We start from the raw sequence: 16,068 nt of genomic DNA, 5'->3' as shown, positions 1-16,068 counted from the left end.
AACAGGATTGGCTCTATGTAAGGTCAGAACGAGTCCCAGCCCCGGAACACCATATATATGCAAAGCAAAAATGAAGAACATGACTCTGTAGGAGTATGCAGAACGAAGGTAATGACACAAATGAAATGCGCGGCATGTCTCCGATGCCACAGACGTATCTCACTGGGCAGTCAGGAAGCTCGGTTGTGCCCGAGGATGCACAATTGCTTGGCGGCAGTGCTTCAGTGTGCCACAGTGAAGAAGGTGTTCAACACAAGACACACAACCATGACACACATGCCATAAATGGCCAGGCACAGAGCTAGCCTCCTCAGCAACCCGTGCTCGATGTGTTCCAAGTCCCACCTCCACCTCTTTCGCATCCTCCACCAGCCACCGTAGCCGGCACTGACTCCTCCTGAGCGAATGCTCCCACCGGCCTCCAGGATGCCTGAGCCGCTTGGCTCAAACCCAATATCAGTGTCGTCGCTGTCGTTCGCGTCCACGTCGTCGTCTTCCTTGGTGAGCCTCTGGTGATGGATACTATCCGGGTCACTGATCTTGTAATAGAACAGCCCGGGAAGGATGAAGCTGATGGAGGTTGACCCTGTGGCGCCGACATATGCGAGCACACGGTCGAGCTGGCTCACGGTGAGGGAGGTGATGTATGCCAGCACGATGATGAACGTTGTGAGGAGTGCGAAACGCATATCAGACATAGACACGGCCGGCGCACCATGGCTGTCGGTTGGCCCAGAGCCCGTCGGGAGGAGGGAGCGGTTGCTCGGGGACTCTGGACCGCGTTGAGTGCGGTTGGGCCGCCACCGGAGCACTGCATCAAGAGATGCCCGGCAGGGGTGGACTTGAAGTGGAACGCTGAACATGACCAACACGACGATAGCGGCCTTGCCGATGGTCGAGGCTGCGGACGAAGGATACATCATGACGATGTTGCCCAAAACAGTGTTGCCAAATGTCAGGTAGCCCGTGATCGCAACCAGGACATATATGCTCGCTGCGGATCCGATGCTGGACGAGATGACTCCAACGATGCTGGATGGTGTGTTGTCCTTGATCTCGTTAATGACAGAGAACATCTAGCAAAACATTAGCACATGCGCTGCTGGCGTGGAAGGCGGTGCTTTTCATCAGGAGCACGGGGGAGCCTACATTCTGATGGCAGGTGTAGGCAAAGACCACCACGGGCAAACTGCTAAGAAAGGGTATGGGCCCGTTCCAAGCGAGGTAACTGACGTCGCCGCGGTTTTCCACCGAGTCCGAGGCGAAGTGGTAGACAACGAGGACGATTAGGTATCCGATGGAGATGAGCGCAATGACGCTCGTGTACTTGAGTGAATCCAGTCTTCTCAAAAAGCTAAGTGGTATGATGATGAGCATAAATGCCGTAATCCAGAAGTTCCGGTCGACCAGGAAGGGGACCTGGTCTGCGGCTTCATTAAACCCCCTCATGACGCCTGGCATCAGGTCGCCAATGATGATCAAATAGGAGACAGCGACTCCAAAGCATTTTACGGCGATCGCGGCATCGAATATGACGGCCGCATTGGGGTATGTGAGCTGTGACAGCGCAAAGAAAGACGAGCTGCCCCTGTCGAGGTATCGGGCGCACCGGGCCTGGAGATAGAGCCCAAATGCAGAGGTGATGCCCGACCATACTATTATGAAGGTTCCCAGCAGCATTCCCATCTGTGACATGGCGTGGGGCATCGCTAGGGTTCCGGCGCCAACGATCGTATTGAGCAGGTTGATGTTGCTGCTCATCATAGAGGCCTGGCCTCCTCCTTTGGGGCTGCGCCCTCTTTTTGGTCTGCCGTCGCATGTGAGATTAGCATCAGGCTGAGGACTTCACAGGAACGGGCTACGGCCGACGAGGCAGCAACCGAGGACAGCAACAGCACCAGCACCAGCACCAGCACCAGCACCAGCACCGGGGTTCCGAGGGTTGTGCGCTGACGAGGGCCAACACGTACCGTGCCATGGCTCCGGCTTCAGAGCCAGTTTCGTTTCCATCAGAGAAGGTCGAGTAATTCGTCATGTCACGGGTGCAGGACCGCGAGCCACCTGGCTCTGTCTAGACGCACTGATGGATGGAGAGGACGTCGGCTCGAGGAGGGTCGGTCGGATTCGTCTGGTGGGTGAAGCTGAGACAGTGGTCGAGGTTGGCGCGCGACGGGGCTTCGTGGTCGGGAGACGGGGAGGTCGACAGCGCCGAGTGACAGTTCGCAAGGTATGTCGATAAGACTATGGGCGGAAGAAGGGCACGGGATGCCTGGAGCAACTCGTGGGGGTGAAGTGCGGGCTGTCGACTGCCGCAGATCGGCTTGCAACCGGGGCGGGCGGGAGGCTCCAGTCTAAACCGGCAGCGGCTAGCAGGAGGAGGCTCCGGATAGCGACAGGCAGAGCTTGACACCTTGACGCCACCCCCCAGCGTTGACGTGATGGTGGAAAAGGATGAGTAAAGGATGACCAGGCGGATGCACACGACACAGGCCCATGCGGTCAGCGCACGGGAAAACGCCGCCACGGAGCTGACTCGAGGGTCGCAGGTCGCAGGCCGCAGGCCGCAGTGACAAGGACTCGCACCGCCAAGCTCAAGTCACACGTCGCCGTCACACGACGACGTTGAAGGGCGTGAGATGCTGGAGCGGCTGGCAGTCAGGCAGTCAGGCAGTACGGGGTACAGACTGTAGGGCTGGGCTGCCTGGCTGCGAAAGGCCAGCGAGGCAGGGTTGGCTGTTCCGGCTATTATGCTCTTGTCCATGTGTCTGTCCCAATGCCCACTTGCCCCAGAAACCTTACCCGCACCACAGGGCCCCAGGGCCCCTGACACCTGAGATTTGTCTCGGCCTAGCAGCCCCTCCCTCTGACGTAAAACCACACAACCTTGGAACCAGCTGTCACTGCAGGCCTGCCAAGCAACCACCTACCCCAGAGCTTCCAGCCGGCCTGCCCTGCCTGCGCCAGGGGGGTGCACATCTTCCCCGGGCGCTCACCCGAGGTCGTCCTTGGCCTTCCGAATCGAGCTTGCTTGCTTGCGGGCTGGGCTGGCCTTTACACACACCGCAGGTTGCACGACACATACGTTCAACGCGAGCTTCTGCTTCCCCCCCCCCCCAAGGTGGTGGCGCTGCATAGCCGAGGAGAGACTGTTGACCCTCGCTTAGGGAGCCCAGCTTGCCCAGGAGAGTGGGTTTGTTTACATCGCACTAGGCTGCGACAATCTCCCAAGGTCTGTAGCCCACGACAATGGAGGAGCAATCGTTGGACAGGACCACTCTCGCCACCATCTCTCTGCTCGAGGCCCGTCTCCTGCGGATCGAGCAGATTCTCCACGGCTCGAATTCCGTGTCAGCCGCAAGGCCAGCTGGTGACTCGGCTGTCGAATCACTTGCGAACCTGGAGCGCCGCTTTGCAGCCCTCATCTCCCGCTTCCGCGTCTACGCCGATATCCTCAAGCTTTGTGAGCAGCGATCCCAGGCCATGATTCCAATGGCTCAGGATTTAGGACTCAGGCGGCTGACTAGCTGTATCTAGACCACACCCACCCGTCATTCTTCCAGTCACCCGCACCTGACGACCCGGCCCCTTCCCAGCTGGATACTGCCGCCCTCCGTGCCACAGTGCTCTCCTTCGCCTCCTCGTTCCCTAGCACCGTCTCCGCCCTGACGGCCGTCACATCTGATACTCCCGTCCCAGACCCAAAGCTGAGCGCCAACATGGTTGCCCTGCTACCACGCATGAAGGGTGTCGAGGCGACACAGCTGGCCCAGGAGGCGGAGATCGGAGAACTTCGGGACCGCAGCGAGAGGGTCGTCAGGAAGTGGTACGAGGAGAGGGTGGTGGGCTATGGGAGCTTCATCGCCGACGTTGAGGGCCGAGTGGAGGGCGTGGAGCGTAAGGTGAGGAGGGCGGAGGCCCTAAGGGACAAGGAGGCTGAGGCTGTTTGAGCCCGCCGGGGGCGGACAAGAACTGATTGCATCTATGGTCCGAGGATGCCTCCTTTGATCCTGCCAACCACCAACCACCATGACTTGGCATTGGCGTCACGATTCTCCATGTCAAGCCTTCTTGGTGATGCCGCGTCTCGGTCCCTCGCGCCATGGACCAAGTTGGGAGTGCATCTAAAGAGTGGTCGGGGATGCCTCAGAGCCAATACTCATGTTGTCTTCGGCCCAGGGCCTGGGGGTTGAGAACGGACAATCGGCCGGGGCAGGCAGTATACAATAGCATATTGCGGGCCGAGGCACAGGAATGGTAGTGACCGTGTGGCCATCGACCACGTCGAGACAGGAAAGGCTACATACCACGAAGAAGCCGATCGCATTGGACGGCCAGCCAGAGGCGGACCGGAACAGGCCAGCCCAACGCTTACACACAAGCAGTGAAGCAGTCACGGGGTAGCGCAAGATAAATCGACACCCGGCAGCAATGATGATTCCAACTCAGCCTCAGTCTGGCCCCCAGGCCAAATAGTCTTTGCACTGTGCAGTCACCCGCATCAACATCGCGTAAGGCTCGACTTGAACGGGCTCGCAGCTGTGCCGAATCACACCCGGGAAAGGGCAGTCCGCGTTTCAGGGCCTGTGATATCACTCAATGCGAACTGCACTCCCTCCCCGGCGATTGCCAGCCGGGCTATCGTCGTCATTTCCACATCAGATGATTATTTCATCCTGCTTGGACGGTTCGTGGCCAATGCCATCGACAAGCCTCGGCGTTCCCATCGCGCAAGTCGCAAGTAGGCCAAGACAGTCGTTCCACCAAATAATCGCAGGGCAGCTGGAAGTGCTGCTGTCGTGGCTACGCAGTGTTTGAAATGCACACAGCGAACAGACGTCCTTTGCGGCAAGCCACTTGTTTTACTGCGATGTAGCTGGCCCGAGATCGTCTTCACCCGGCTCGTGGGGAGGACCTGCTAGGCGGGATAGATTGGACGAGGACTGCGGTCAAGGCACCCGTGCGTGCCAGGTGCCCAATCGAGATGGACGAGAGCGCCTTGTCAAATTGTTCTTGCCGCATACAGTCGGACGGCGCAAGTTGTGGTATTATTAGGAGCAGGCCAATTTCATGCGGGGAGTAGCGGGCAGTCTTTACCAAGAGCAGGCAAATGTCACGGTTTACCGGTTGTTTCAATTTAGATAGGGCTAACCACCTCGGGACATTTCGAGTCCAATGTCTCGCGCAACGGAGGAGTTGTCAAGAAGCTCACTGCCACCAGGCTAGCAGATACGAAGACGACACGCCACCAACGAGCAGGAGGAGCTGCCGACGGCACTGCTGCAGTGGCAGCGGAACGTGTCCCTCTCCGAGGCCAGTCGGAGCCCACGACACGGGTGCGCTACGGGGCCCTGATCGACGCCGCCGACCCGCTTGGATGGGGGAGCAGCTGCAGTGAGTGGGCAGCCCTAAATTCAGGAACCCAGGAAGGTGGGTGGGCAGGTCGTACTCATCTGAGCGCGCGGATACAGTGCGCGCTTACCTGTCGTCAGGAGCAGCACCAAAGATCATGAACGCCAGATCCGATACAACAAGTCGGACAAGGTGCTTATTCACGTACAGCATTGTCTCCCGGCGACCGGGTCCGATCGCCCCGGATTTACCACTTGCCCTGGCTTGCTTACCTAGGCCTAGGCATGTACAACAGCTGGGGAATCTGTGTCTGTAGTGCCACGAGCTGCTTGATAGGAGATCCGGGGCCTCGGAGATAATGGACCGCCAGGTTGGGGCTTGCTGGTTTCAGGCGCCGATCCCCTTTGACATTCGAAGCCCGTGAGCAGGACTGCGTTCTGCGTTCTGCGTTCTGCGTTCTGCGTTCTGCGTCCTTTGTTGGCGGCCAGGCGGCAAGGCGGCAAGGCGATGCGCGCACAGCCAGACAGCCAGGCTGGCTGCCAGAATTTTAGAGTTGGCGACCACGTCGATCAAACGCACAAGAGCGCTGCTGTGGGGGGGAGTTTTGAGGGTCAGAGTTACTCAAGGACCCGTCAGGACCAACATGTCGCAAAGCACTGGACAGCAATGATGGGTTGGTCATAAGCGAGTGGGACGCAAGATGCACTAGAGCCCAGAGAGGCGCTGAGGCCGCAATAACCGCTTTTGCTGGTCTGTGGGCATCTCCATGGCGGCGCAGCGGGCGCTGCCGCGACAGGTTCATCTGTATGCAGTCTTGTCCTAGACAGAGAGGTCTGTCTGCCTGTGTTCTTCAACGACACCCGCCTCGCGATGGGATGGAGGGCAGATGGCAGGCTGGCAGGCTGGCAGGCTGGCAGGGTGGTTGTGTGATCGACCGGCAAGCTGCGATGACGGTAAGTTTCAGGCTTGGCTCTGAACTGGACCGTGTGCAAGTGTGGAAGCTGGCTGGCTGGCTCGTGTGCCGGCCGTGTCCCCGCCTCAGATCCCTGCGATGTTTCCAGTGCTGAGTGCCGAGGCCGGGTGCCCGGAGCCAGATGGATGTTGATCCGTCGTCGGTCGGGCTGGCAGGTGGCAGGCTGGTCGGTTGGCGAACGCAGGCCCTCCTGTCACACCGCCGCAAAATGGTCCAGGGCAGTGGTCCAGGGCGAGCGTGGTCATCCGATACCTTTATGCAGCGCAACGGAGCATATATGCAGGAGTGTGCAGAAGGGACCCCGACGTCCTGCCCGATACCCAATGGAAATGCCAGTGCCCTGGGGCGTTGTAACCCCCAGACGCTCAAGGAACGGGCTGAACGGTTGGCTGTCGCTAGCTGAGAAGCCCAGGCAGTGGGGTTGCGCACCTGGGCAGCTGGGCAGTAGACTAGTTGACTAGTAGTAGCCCGCCAGCTCGCAGAGGCCGTCTGAAACCCGACGACGACAATTGCTCCAACCCCTGCATGGTCACAGCCGAACCACGAGGAGGGACAAGGGATTGGGCTCTAAATTGCAGCAGTCAAGCAGATTAGTAGATTTGACAAGTTGGCCAGCAGCTGTCACGGGCGAGAGCCCACATGGTCGGAGAATTATGAAGGAGACGTGGCTGGCAAGGCCCTGGCAGCCTGGCAGCCTGGCAGCCTGGCAGCCAGGACTGCTAGCACGTCTGCAGTAGTGTAGCCCGCGACGATCTGGAGTCGTTACCAGCCTATCACCACGCCCGGCCTCTGATCAACTATCCTCTTCTGGCAACGACTTGATCCTGGTCTGTTCTCAAACGCCCTTCCGAGCCGGTTCACTTCTGAGACTTGACTCGATCTTGCCCTGTTCGGCAGCCACCTACCGAGCCTCGTGGGTCCTGCCGTCGTGCCCGTCGTGCCGTCGTCAATGTTTGCTCCATGGCCCATTGGCGTTGGACGGTTGAACCCACGCTGCCGGGTGTGTGGGACAGAGGGTGGCGGATGCCTGGACGGGCGCATCAACATCCCGCGGGCGATGGGGTCTGAAATTGAGACTGCTTTTAGCTCCCTACCACGCGGTATACGGTTTGACGGTATACGGTTTGACGGTATACCGCCCCATCCGGCGCGAACGGACGGCACACAGCGGTGGCGCCATGCACCACAGTGCTGTGGTAGCAACAGGATAGCTGGATACCTGGACACCTGGACAGATAGGAACAGGATAGGAGCAGGGCAGGAACGGGATAGGGCAGTGCAGGGTCCAAATGGGGAGGTGACAGCGGCACACCACCACGGGCGCATTCAGACAGGCGCAGTCTGAGGTGGCTATGCTCCCCACGGTGCACACGACGCATGCCTCGACTTGCAGCACCACGACGGCAGGACGGATCTGGCGCCCACCACCTACCTGCAGCTGGGCCGGGAACGAGGAGGAGGAGGGGGTGGGCAGGTGTCTGGGTGTGCGCTCTTCGCCAGTGCCTCTGGCTGCTTCCAGTTATTGGCAAGGCTGTGGCAAGTGGTCAGCACTACCAATTCTGGTTGAGCTAGGACCCTCCTTCGAGTCCTTCCCCTGCAAGACGTCTGGATCCTCCCTGCCAGGAACCTCACGCACACACACACACAACGCGCACACACCAATCCAAGCACAGTGCCTGCAGTGCATGCTGTGCCTGCTGTGGGGCCACCCCCATTGATTCTCTTCTCCGGCCACCCCTGCAACGAGATCAAGCCGCTCCTTCTCGCCTGCCTTTCCCTGTCGCTCTCTCTGCAGTCCAATCCAATCTCATGCCCACCACCATTTCCCCTTCTTTGCTTGGCTAGACCACGGCATCCTTCTCTCCCTTTCCCCTTCCCCGACTTCATCTATCCGCCCAGGCCCTGCACAAGGCAACCTGCCCTGCCGTGCTTTAACACATACACATGCACATGGGCTAACAACCCCATCTTTCAATTCCCTCCTCTCTTTAATCCCTTGCCCTGACTCACGATCCATTTTGATTCTTGCCTCTGTCCACTCCCTGCCTCCTCCTCGAGCACACAGCACCCTCGCGTATCCGACTCCTGTCGATCAATCGATCCATCTTGCGACATCCTCCCCGACCCTCGCCTTGCGTGCGTGTGCCTGTGTCCCATCATCGGTTACGAGCAATCTGCGCCGTCCGGCACTGCGAGAAACTCGGCCGGCCTCCAATCAATCGCCGACACGAGATATCAGGAAACAAATCCCACCGCTCGACATCACAATTCAAAAGAGGTGGCACTCGGCATTCAGGCGGGACATACTGCGACGCTGCACTTTCTGTCTGAACTACGCCGTCTTCCCGATCTGCCGCCGTCCTTTCCAACCTGACAAAGGGAATCAATCAATCACCTTGCACGGGCCATCAGCAGCCTTCTAATACGCCTTGCCCGACTTCCGTCGCCTTCACTCCGGTGTCCCATCGCAACAAGACCAATCCATCTCGGTCCTTTTTTCTTTCTTTCTTCCTTTTTTGCGCCAGCAGCCCGAGGCTGCCATCGCCATATTTTCAGCACGAGAGTCGTATTTGGGAGCAGCCAATACCAATACCAAGGCCACGCGGACCATCCATCACCATCAAACGATCGACCCCCAGCACCAATGTTTTTTTGAGGCAACTTTCAAGCCTTTACAAACATTTCCAAGCCGAACTATCTGTTACCAGGTAGTTTGTTGCACTGTCAACCTATCTAGCCACGCAACCAACGGTTCCACCCATGCCCAATTACGGCTCACTTCATTCACCATCGCTGCGCAAAATGGAATACAACAGGCAAAACAGACGACGAGGAATCGACGTCGGCAACATCATCGGCGATCCATTCGCCCTTGCTACCATATCCATTTCAGCGGTAAGCACGCCAGAGTAGAGCCTCTCCACAGGCCCCCTTCTGAACCCGGTCGAGCCCAGCCCGGCCTTCCCGCCCCATCATCCTGCAACCCATCCTTCGCCCCCCCAACCCAACCCAACCCAACACTCGGTAATTTTAGATGGACCGTTGGCTGACAGTCCCCTAGCTCGCATGGATTATTGCTTTCATCGCATCCATAATCGCCCAAATCCAGACCAGAGATAGCTTCCCCACGTACACGTGGTGGACTGTCGTCTACTACTTCTTCACAGTTGGCGGGGTCTTCGTAGTGGTCGCATCCGACACTACCCAGACCTACCATGTTGCCGTGGTTGGGTACCTGGCGTGTGGTCTTGTTCTCACCACGTCCTCTGTCAACAGTCTTGTGTACTCTGCCAATGGCGCCAAAGAGGCTGCCTCCGCGGGATTCATCCTGCTGTCCATGGTAACCGTATGTTGCTTACATCCTTGCATCTCAGCTCACCGCACCAGCTGCTTTATCCACTCCCGCATCGTGGACATTATGCTGATCAAGTCGGCAACAGATTGTCTGGATCTTTTACTTCGGCTCTGCGCCTTCCGCTGTTCCGCGGGCTTACCTTGACTCATTTGCCTTGACAAAGGAGTCCCACATGATGAACCGACAGACGATGAATTACGGTGGCGGCCGCCCCGAGACCTCAACTTCTGTGCAGCCCCCGCAGATGTACACATCCGCACAGCTTAACGGCTTCGAGAACCCATCGCCTGTCGCAGGCATCTCAACCGTACCCGGCGCTCGCACCAGCGCCGCAGCGAACGGCTTTGGCAACTCGCAAATGAAGGCGCCCGGTGCAACGAACAATGAGGGGGAGATAGTCCCTCCGACCGAGTACCCGTACCGCGCGAAAGCCATCTACAGCTACGAGGCGAACCCGGACGATGCCAACGAGATTTCCTTCTCCAAGCACGAGATCCTGGAAGTTAGCGACGTCAGCGGTCGGTGGTGGCAAGCACGCAAGGATAATGGTGACACCGGCATTGCACCAAGCAATTACCTAATCCTGCTTTGAAGACATGAGAATGCACGGAAGAGCGATTCAAACACAGCCTGTGGGGATGGGAGATGGACGACTAAGGCCCTCTAAGGAAACGGCTACCTCCGAAAATAGGAGGCCAGGCCGCCTACTGGCCGCCTCATTATGACTTGTATTATCAACTTAAGCGTATACCCAAGAGACCGGCCGATACGTGTGTCCCATGTGTGGAGGAAAGGACAGTGAGCGCATGTTTCTCAGGGACCATGCGGCATTTCAGACCTGCTCAAGGGTGCGATTGATGGAGATGGTTCGCATTGCAAGAGCTGTGCAAAAGGCACGACGAACCTTGGCCACTCCACATGTTATGGATGGATGTTTAGGTTCTCACCAGGCAGACCGCATATCAGGCCGGGCGAGGACATTATGAATTTGTTTTACCCTTTTGTCCTCCAACCCCGTCTCACAAGTCTCTCGTTGGGCAACAGCGCAAGATGCAACCACCACACAGATTCTTCTTCTACCAACCCCTTTTTTCTCTCTATCGCATTTTGTATACACTCTGTTGTATGTGGATGTGCCCATTCCATTCTCCGGTACTATTTTTCTTTTCTCTTGAACTATTCTGGGTGTTCTTCCTATACCATTCCCTGAACGCTGTATACATCCCCTCGCAGAGACACGGGTTCATGATTTTCATGCTTTGGAGTAGCTTGCATTTGCAAACAGGACGGGGTTGTTAAATACGCGCGGGATTACAGGCTCCAAAATCGAGGCAAGACTAACCATAGTTAGTGGCAACGAGAAATTAGTGAACGAAAGCCCGAGCAGCAGTTCAATGTGAATACGCGTTTGTGTTATTTGCCCCCTCCAGTTAGAAGGGACATGTCTCACTGAGCCGCAGTGCGGGTGTCACCACTTCTTGATGCCATCCCGAATTCCCTCTTCCTTCAGTCCGCTTCGTTGGCGGAGATTTTTGCAGACAGCTTCGCAGTCATGGTCGAGGACGAGTTGCCAACCCGGGTAGAATGGGACTTTCCGAAAGCCCCCCCATGCTGCCTAACAATCTCGCCGAGTGCTACACATGCCATGGAAGTAGCGGGTCTCTCTGAGCCGATCCGGGGCAAACTCGTCGGGAAAAGGTAGCCATATACTCATCCTGGAACACCAGGCCGGCGCGTGCCGAGTTGAGCGGGCATGTGCACACACTGTGCCGATAGGCGTTATCTCCAGATATTTTCCCAGATAATATGCCTCGGCTTCTGTGGACGTAGATCGTGGGGGTGGCCCAATCCCTGAAATCGGTGCAATACTTTGCTGCAGGGTTGAGCCCATCATGACTTGTCAGAGAGTGCTCCCAGCATAGCCAAGACACCCCGTCGCAAGTATCGGGCCCGAGCCAGGCGCATTACGCCTCCTGCAGCCGCACCCGAAGCTCCCTCTCCTTCTGCGCAACCTCGAGCTCCAGCCTCTCGACGCTGTACTTGAGCGCCTCCTTGCGCTGTCGGACAGCTCGCGCACGGAGCCCAGCCCCGCCGTCTAGCGTCTTCCTCCCACCAGCCCCCTTGCCCCTGGGCGCCGGTCTGGACGACGACGACGAGGAGGAGGAAGCTTCTGTCGGCGGCTGCGATTCAGATCCCCTGCCGAGCCTCCCTGCGTTGAGGTCGCTGCGGGCCTTGAGCGTCTCGATGCGGCGGGCCTGGCGGTCGATCTGCCTGTCTGCGCGGTCGAGGAGGTGTGTGACGAAGGGGCCGATCTCGTCGCGGAGGGAGGACTCTGCTGCCGCCAGCGTCGGTTGGGGGATGAGCTCGTAGTGCTGTTTTCCATTCGTGTCAGCCTTTGCGCTGCTCTGATGTGAGGTTGCGCAAGCGGAAGTGCCCGGGCTGGCTTCGAGGTGAAGAGGCGGGGGTCTTGTGACTTACGCGGACTGTCTTGAGCACTGACCCGAGCCTGGGGAGGTCTGAGACGCCGTTCCCAAGCGTCTCGACTGAGGATTCGAGGAGGTTGAGGGATGTGCGCAGGGAGGCTACGCAGTCGCCGTAGTTTGACGGCGCGGGGGAGTGGGACATTGTTATTTTCCCTTGTGGTTGGGCACAAATTCTGGGGGAAACCTCGAGTTTTGGGTCGTGAAAACAGATGACAGGCTTCAGGGTCACCAAGCCAGGTCGCGGTGGGTTTCTCTTGTCGTATCTGGTCGGGTTGCAAGCGTGTTCTGCTAGTTGCTTGCTCTGTCCTGCGCAAGTAAACAGCCGGATGAGGTCGGATTGTTTACCTACAGTACCTAGGTGGGTCGGTACCTAGGTACCTGGGCAGTGCAGGGATGTTCGTCACGAATGCGGAGCGGGTCTGGGGAAGCATAGGGGTCTGGCCTTGGCTGACCGACCCGCCACAGGCCAGACCATTTGGGCATGGATGCTGAACCCAGGTAAGCGGGACAGCCGTGTCCATCATGAAGCACTTTACCCTAGTATCTTTGGTTGCAAGCATTCAGTCAAGGTCTCGGCTCTTGTGTAGCAGACGCATGTTGTCTGACAGAGCCCTTGGATAGTCTGTCCGAATTTAAAGGTTTCACTTAATTACAAGTAAATATAAGCTATATACTGCCTAGGTACATATGTAGATAGGAGTTGAACTAGTACTGTTCTCTTCCAAAAAGTGTTTGAACATATTGTTTATGAATGAGTTTTAGTACGAGAACGCCGGGTCTTGAACTGTATGAAGACGCCGCATACATTTTATATGTATGGGGATTGAAAACGAAACCACTTTCAGTACGAGATAAATGAGACGGGCTTTCCGAAATCCGGGGTAACGTTCTAAGGGCATTTGACTTAACAGGAGCCGTCACTATCAAGCTGATCAACAAGTCCATGCCCGCTCCACAGATCCGGTTGTGGTTACTCAGGTCAAGCAAAATGAAAAACCTCGTGCTTTTACAATGTTAAAAGCACGTAAAATATGGATGTCGCGGAGTAGCAGTCTTCAAGACTGAGCCGCAGCTGCTTGCCACCAATGCTTTGTTCTTGTGACTTGTGCACCTACGTGCCTATGCGTGCAAAGATGTGACTGGTTCCAGGCCAAGTCTACAGCCGCAAGGTCTTGGCTCTAAAGAAGCTGAGGCTGAAAACGTGGACTCAATCAACCCCATGTTTTCTTGCACAATATGATGAAAGCAATAGTTGCACACGTATGCTCATCTCACTTGGCACCTCCAATTTCCAGGTACCTAAGTACTCAAGGTAAGGATAATTGTATATCAACGGGGAACATGCCAATAAACACATGCCATGTTTATTTCTGAATTGTCGCCAGCCCCATCCATGTCCCCAGCCTGGTTGAGCTGAAGGACTGCAGAATCAGAATTATGGGTACACAGTACAATTGTCTGCGTTCTTGGAGAATCGCGGCATTCTTGTGCGCCACACCGTGCTCTCATTGTGATTGAGAGGGCCACTCGTGTTTCTGGCGCATATTTCGGTCTAATATTCAGCCGCTGCCTTCCTCTGGCATGTTGAATATCATTAGCAAGCCCCTCAGCGCTAGCTCGTCATTTTTAGGCTAGAATCCCGACAGAAAACCAAACAAGCCCCACCTTCCGCTTGTCTTCAAGGAGAATCTCACCACAAGCAACCACAAATACCACCCAGAGATACCAGCATCCGTCATGACACGAAGTGCCCTCTTTGTCATTGACATACAGCGCGAGCTCGCGGATGATCCCAAAACTCAGATCCCCCATGCGGAGCGGATCCGTTCTGCCGGCGGGAAGATTCTCTCAGCTGCCCGAAGCATCGTCGACCAGTACCGGACCGCTCAAAAACAGTCGCCGTCGGTGATCGTATTTGTGCAACATGAAGAGAAGCCTGACCAAGGCACCCTTGTGAGAAACACGGAGCCGTGGGGACTCGTGTTCGAACCACGTGGAGATGTTCAAGAGGAGCGCCTGGTTGCAAAGACCACTCGTAAGTCTGATCTGCTGCCATCCATGCATGATACTCTGAACCGGAAACCCAACATGGAGCTAAATCCCCCGGCAGAAAACACATTCGAGTCGAACCCAGACCTGGCTGATAAACTCAAGGCCGAGGGCATCACGGAGATCGTGGCCTTTGGTATACAGAGTGAATGCTGCGTCGCCGCTACGTCGAAGGGAGCGCTCGAGGCTGGGTTCAAGGTGACCGTGCTGCGGGGAGCCCACTCAACCTACGATACCGACTCCCAGTCTGCAGCGGACATCGAGAGGGATGTCGAGCAGCAGTTGACGGACAAAGGCGCTGAGGTTGTCCCCTGGGAGGATGCACTTGCCTCTTGGGAGCAGCGTCGCATGGTCTCGAGCTACTCGATCTTTTCCGAGTTGTAGGGTGAGTGGCTAAGATCTCAGTGTATGTTGTAGGATGCTTTGCAGGCTGGTTACAATATGTGGTTTTGCTTCTAATCCCGTATATATGAAATATATAATTCAATATTATCTGTATGTCACAAAGCTAAGGCCATAAGCACCTATTGTATTATAACTATTATTATCAACATTATATTCTTTCTAATCACTAGGTCTTAAGTACTTACTACTATATAGAGGCGCTATATATATCCTTAGATAAATACGGAATAAAAGTAAAACTATATATAATTTAATATTCCGTCCTACCTACTACTAGGACGGGCGGTGAGACTACTAAGTCCTTTACTATAAACTATCTAGTTAAAAAAACTAGAATAATTAATTTAAAAGATTATATACTTCTTAAAAATATATAAATATTATATTATTATTATTATTATATTTTAATATTTATTTAAATTTTTAAAAGAGTATTAATTTAATTATATTTTTATAATTATAAAAAATTAATAATATTATAATTAATAATTAAAAGTTTATTAACTTTAACTATTTTTATATAATATTTATATAGCTTTAAATTTATATTTTATAGATTGTCCTCTCTAAAAAGAAAATAAAAAATATTCTACCACTAGGCATAGGCAAAAAGTCATGTGATGGACGACCACGGGATCGAACCGTGTACCTCGCGCAGTATAATCTTGACTTTAGAGAAGAGAAGATATTTGCTAAGCGCGCGCTCTACCATTTGAGCTAGACGCCCTTGTTGAATTCTATAAAAATAAATAAATCTAGGTAGCAAACCTGAAGAATTTTTAGAATAAAGAGCTTAGTTTATATAGTATATTAAAAGAATATAAATGTTTTATTTTTAATTTTTTTTATTTACTTTTTATTAAATAATAATAATATAAAGTTAATTATTAAATAAAAAAAATAAAAAAGTAGTAAATTAATTACTATATATTATATATAGTTAACTATAGTAAAATTTAATCTTATAAGTGAAATAAGTTTGTTGTAGGAGTATGTTAAAGTATGGTCCACCTGCTGGCTTGTTTGATAAACGGGCCCTTAAACAGGCCGACAACCAGACCTTGTGTCTACTTTGCTGGGTTTTGTTTGAAAACTCATATCATTTCTGACACCGGCTTTTGAATTGGTCTGAGAACTTACCTAGGTACCAGATAGGCTGAATGTGTGCCATGGTCTTCACAAGATATGAACACTCCAGCCCGACATGCTATCCAAGCACAAGAACGAAGACATGCCACCTGCACTGATTGTTGTTGGCATTGTTAAAACGCTGGGTCTCTGAGCGGTTGCCTTTGTGCGAAGGGCCCGTACCCCTTCCTGATGTAAACCGATCCAGAACGAAAACACCCAGTACATGCCGACCATACCCAGATAGGACCTTCTGAGAGGCAGGTAACGATTCAGAAAGCGCGGGTTGCTCTATTATGGGCTCAACCCCTCATTTACACATTCAT

At 54.6% G+C, this 16,068-nt stretch overlaps 5 protein-coding genes across 5 annotated transcripts; 3 read left to right on the top strand and 2 right to left on the bottom strand.

Annotated features, from left to right (window-relative positions):
• Nucleotides 1-221: 221 nt before the first annotated feature.
• On the bottom strand, nucleotides 222-2,035 carry KVR01_002932 (uncharacterized protein; the record flags this gene model as incomplete). The annotated part of the gene is made up of 3 exons (XM_044783617.1): nucleotides 222-1,076; nucleotides 1,150-1,807; nucleotides 1,971-2,035. 3 exons carry the CDS (start codon nucleotides 2,033-2,035, stop codon nucleotides 222-224), a joined length of 1,578 nt encoding a protein of 525 aa, XP_044647947.1.
• Nucleotides 2,036-3,246: 1,211 nt separating this feature from the next.
• KVR01_003484 (uncharacterized protein) lies at nucleotides 3,247-3,947 on the top strand (the record flags this gene model as incomplete). Its single annotated transcript, XM_044784136.1, has 2 exons — nucleotides 3,247-3,460; nucleotides 3,535-3,947. The coding sequence occupies 2 exons, from the start codon at nucleotides 3,247-3,249 to the stop codon at nucleotides 3,945-3,947; spliced, it is 627 nt and encodes a 208-aa protein (XP_044648499.1).
• A 3,969-nt stretch (nucleotides 3,948-7,916) lies between these two features.
• Nucleotides 7,917-11,093, top strand: KVR01_002258 (osmosensor SHO1). Its single transcript, XM_044782417.1, has 3 exons — nucleotides 7,917-9,217; nucleotides 9,384-9,668; nucleotides 9,763-11,093. Exons 1-3 carry the CDS (start codon nucleotides 9,083-9,085, stop codon nucleotides 10,267-10,269), a joined length of 927 nt encoding a protein of 308 aa, XP_044647273.1. The 5' UTR covers nucleotides 7,917-9,082; the 3' UTR covers nucleotides 10,270-11,093.
• On the bottom strand, nucleotides 11,070-12,547 carry KVR01_002735 (uncharacterized protein). The gene is made up of 2 exons (XM_044786900.1): nucleotides 12,156-12,547; nucleotides 11,070-12,049 (listed from the first exon to the last, which is right to left on the bottom strand). Exons 1-2 carry the CDS (start codon nucleotides 12,300-12,302, stop codon nucleotides 11,642-11,644), a joined length of 555 nt encoding a protein of 184 aa, XP_044647750.1. The 5' UTR covers nucleotides 12,303-12,547; the 3' UTR covers nucleotides 11,070-11,641.
• Nucleotides 12,548-13,814: 1,267 nt separating this feature from the next.
• KVR01_002654 (uncharacterized protein) lies at nucleotides 13,815-14,701 on the top strand. Its single transcript, XM_044793030.1, has 2 exons — nucleotides 13,815-14,195; nucleotides 14,271-14,701. Exons 1-2 carry the CDS (start codon nucleotides 13,898-13,900, stop codon nucleotides 14,591-14,593), a joined length of 621 nt encoding a protein of 206 aa, XP_044647669.1. The 5' UTR covers nucleotides 13,815-13,897; the 3' UTR covers nucleotides 14,594-14,701.
• Nucleotides 14,702-16,068: the final 1,367 nt, after the last annotated feature.

This window comes from Diaporthe batatas (genome assembly GCF_019321695.1).
Source record: "Diaporthe batatas strain CRI 302-4 chromosome Unknown Contig00003, whole genome shotgun sequence".
Taxonomy (NCBI): domain Eukaryota; kingdom Fungi; phylum Ascomycota; class Sordariomycetes; order Diaporthales; family Diaporthaceae; genus Diaporthe; species Diaporthe batatas.
This window is presented reverse-complemented; position numbering and strand designations above follow the sequence as displayed.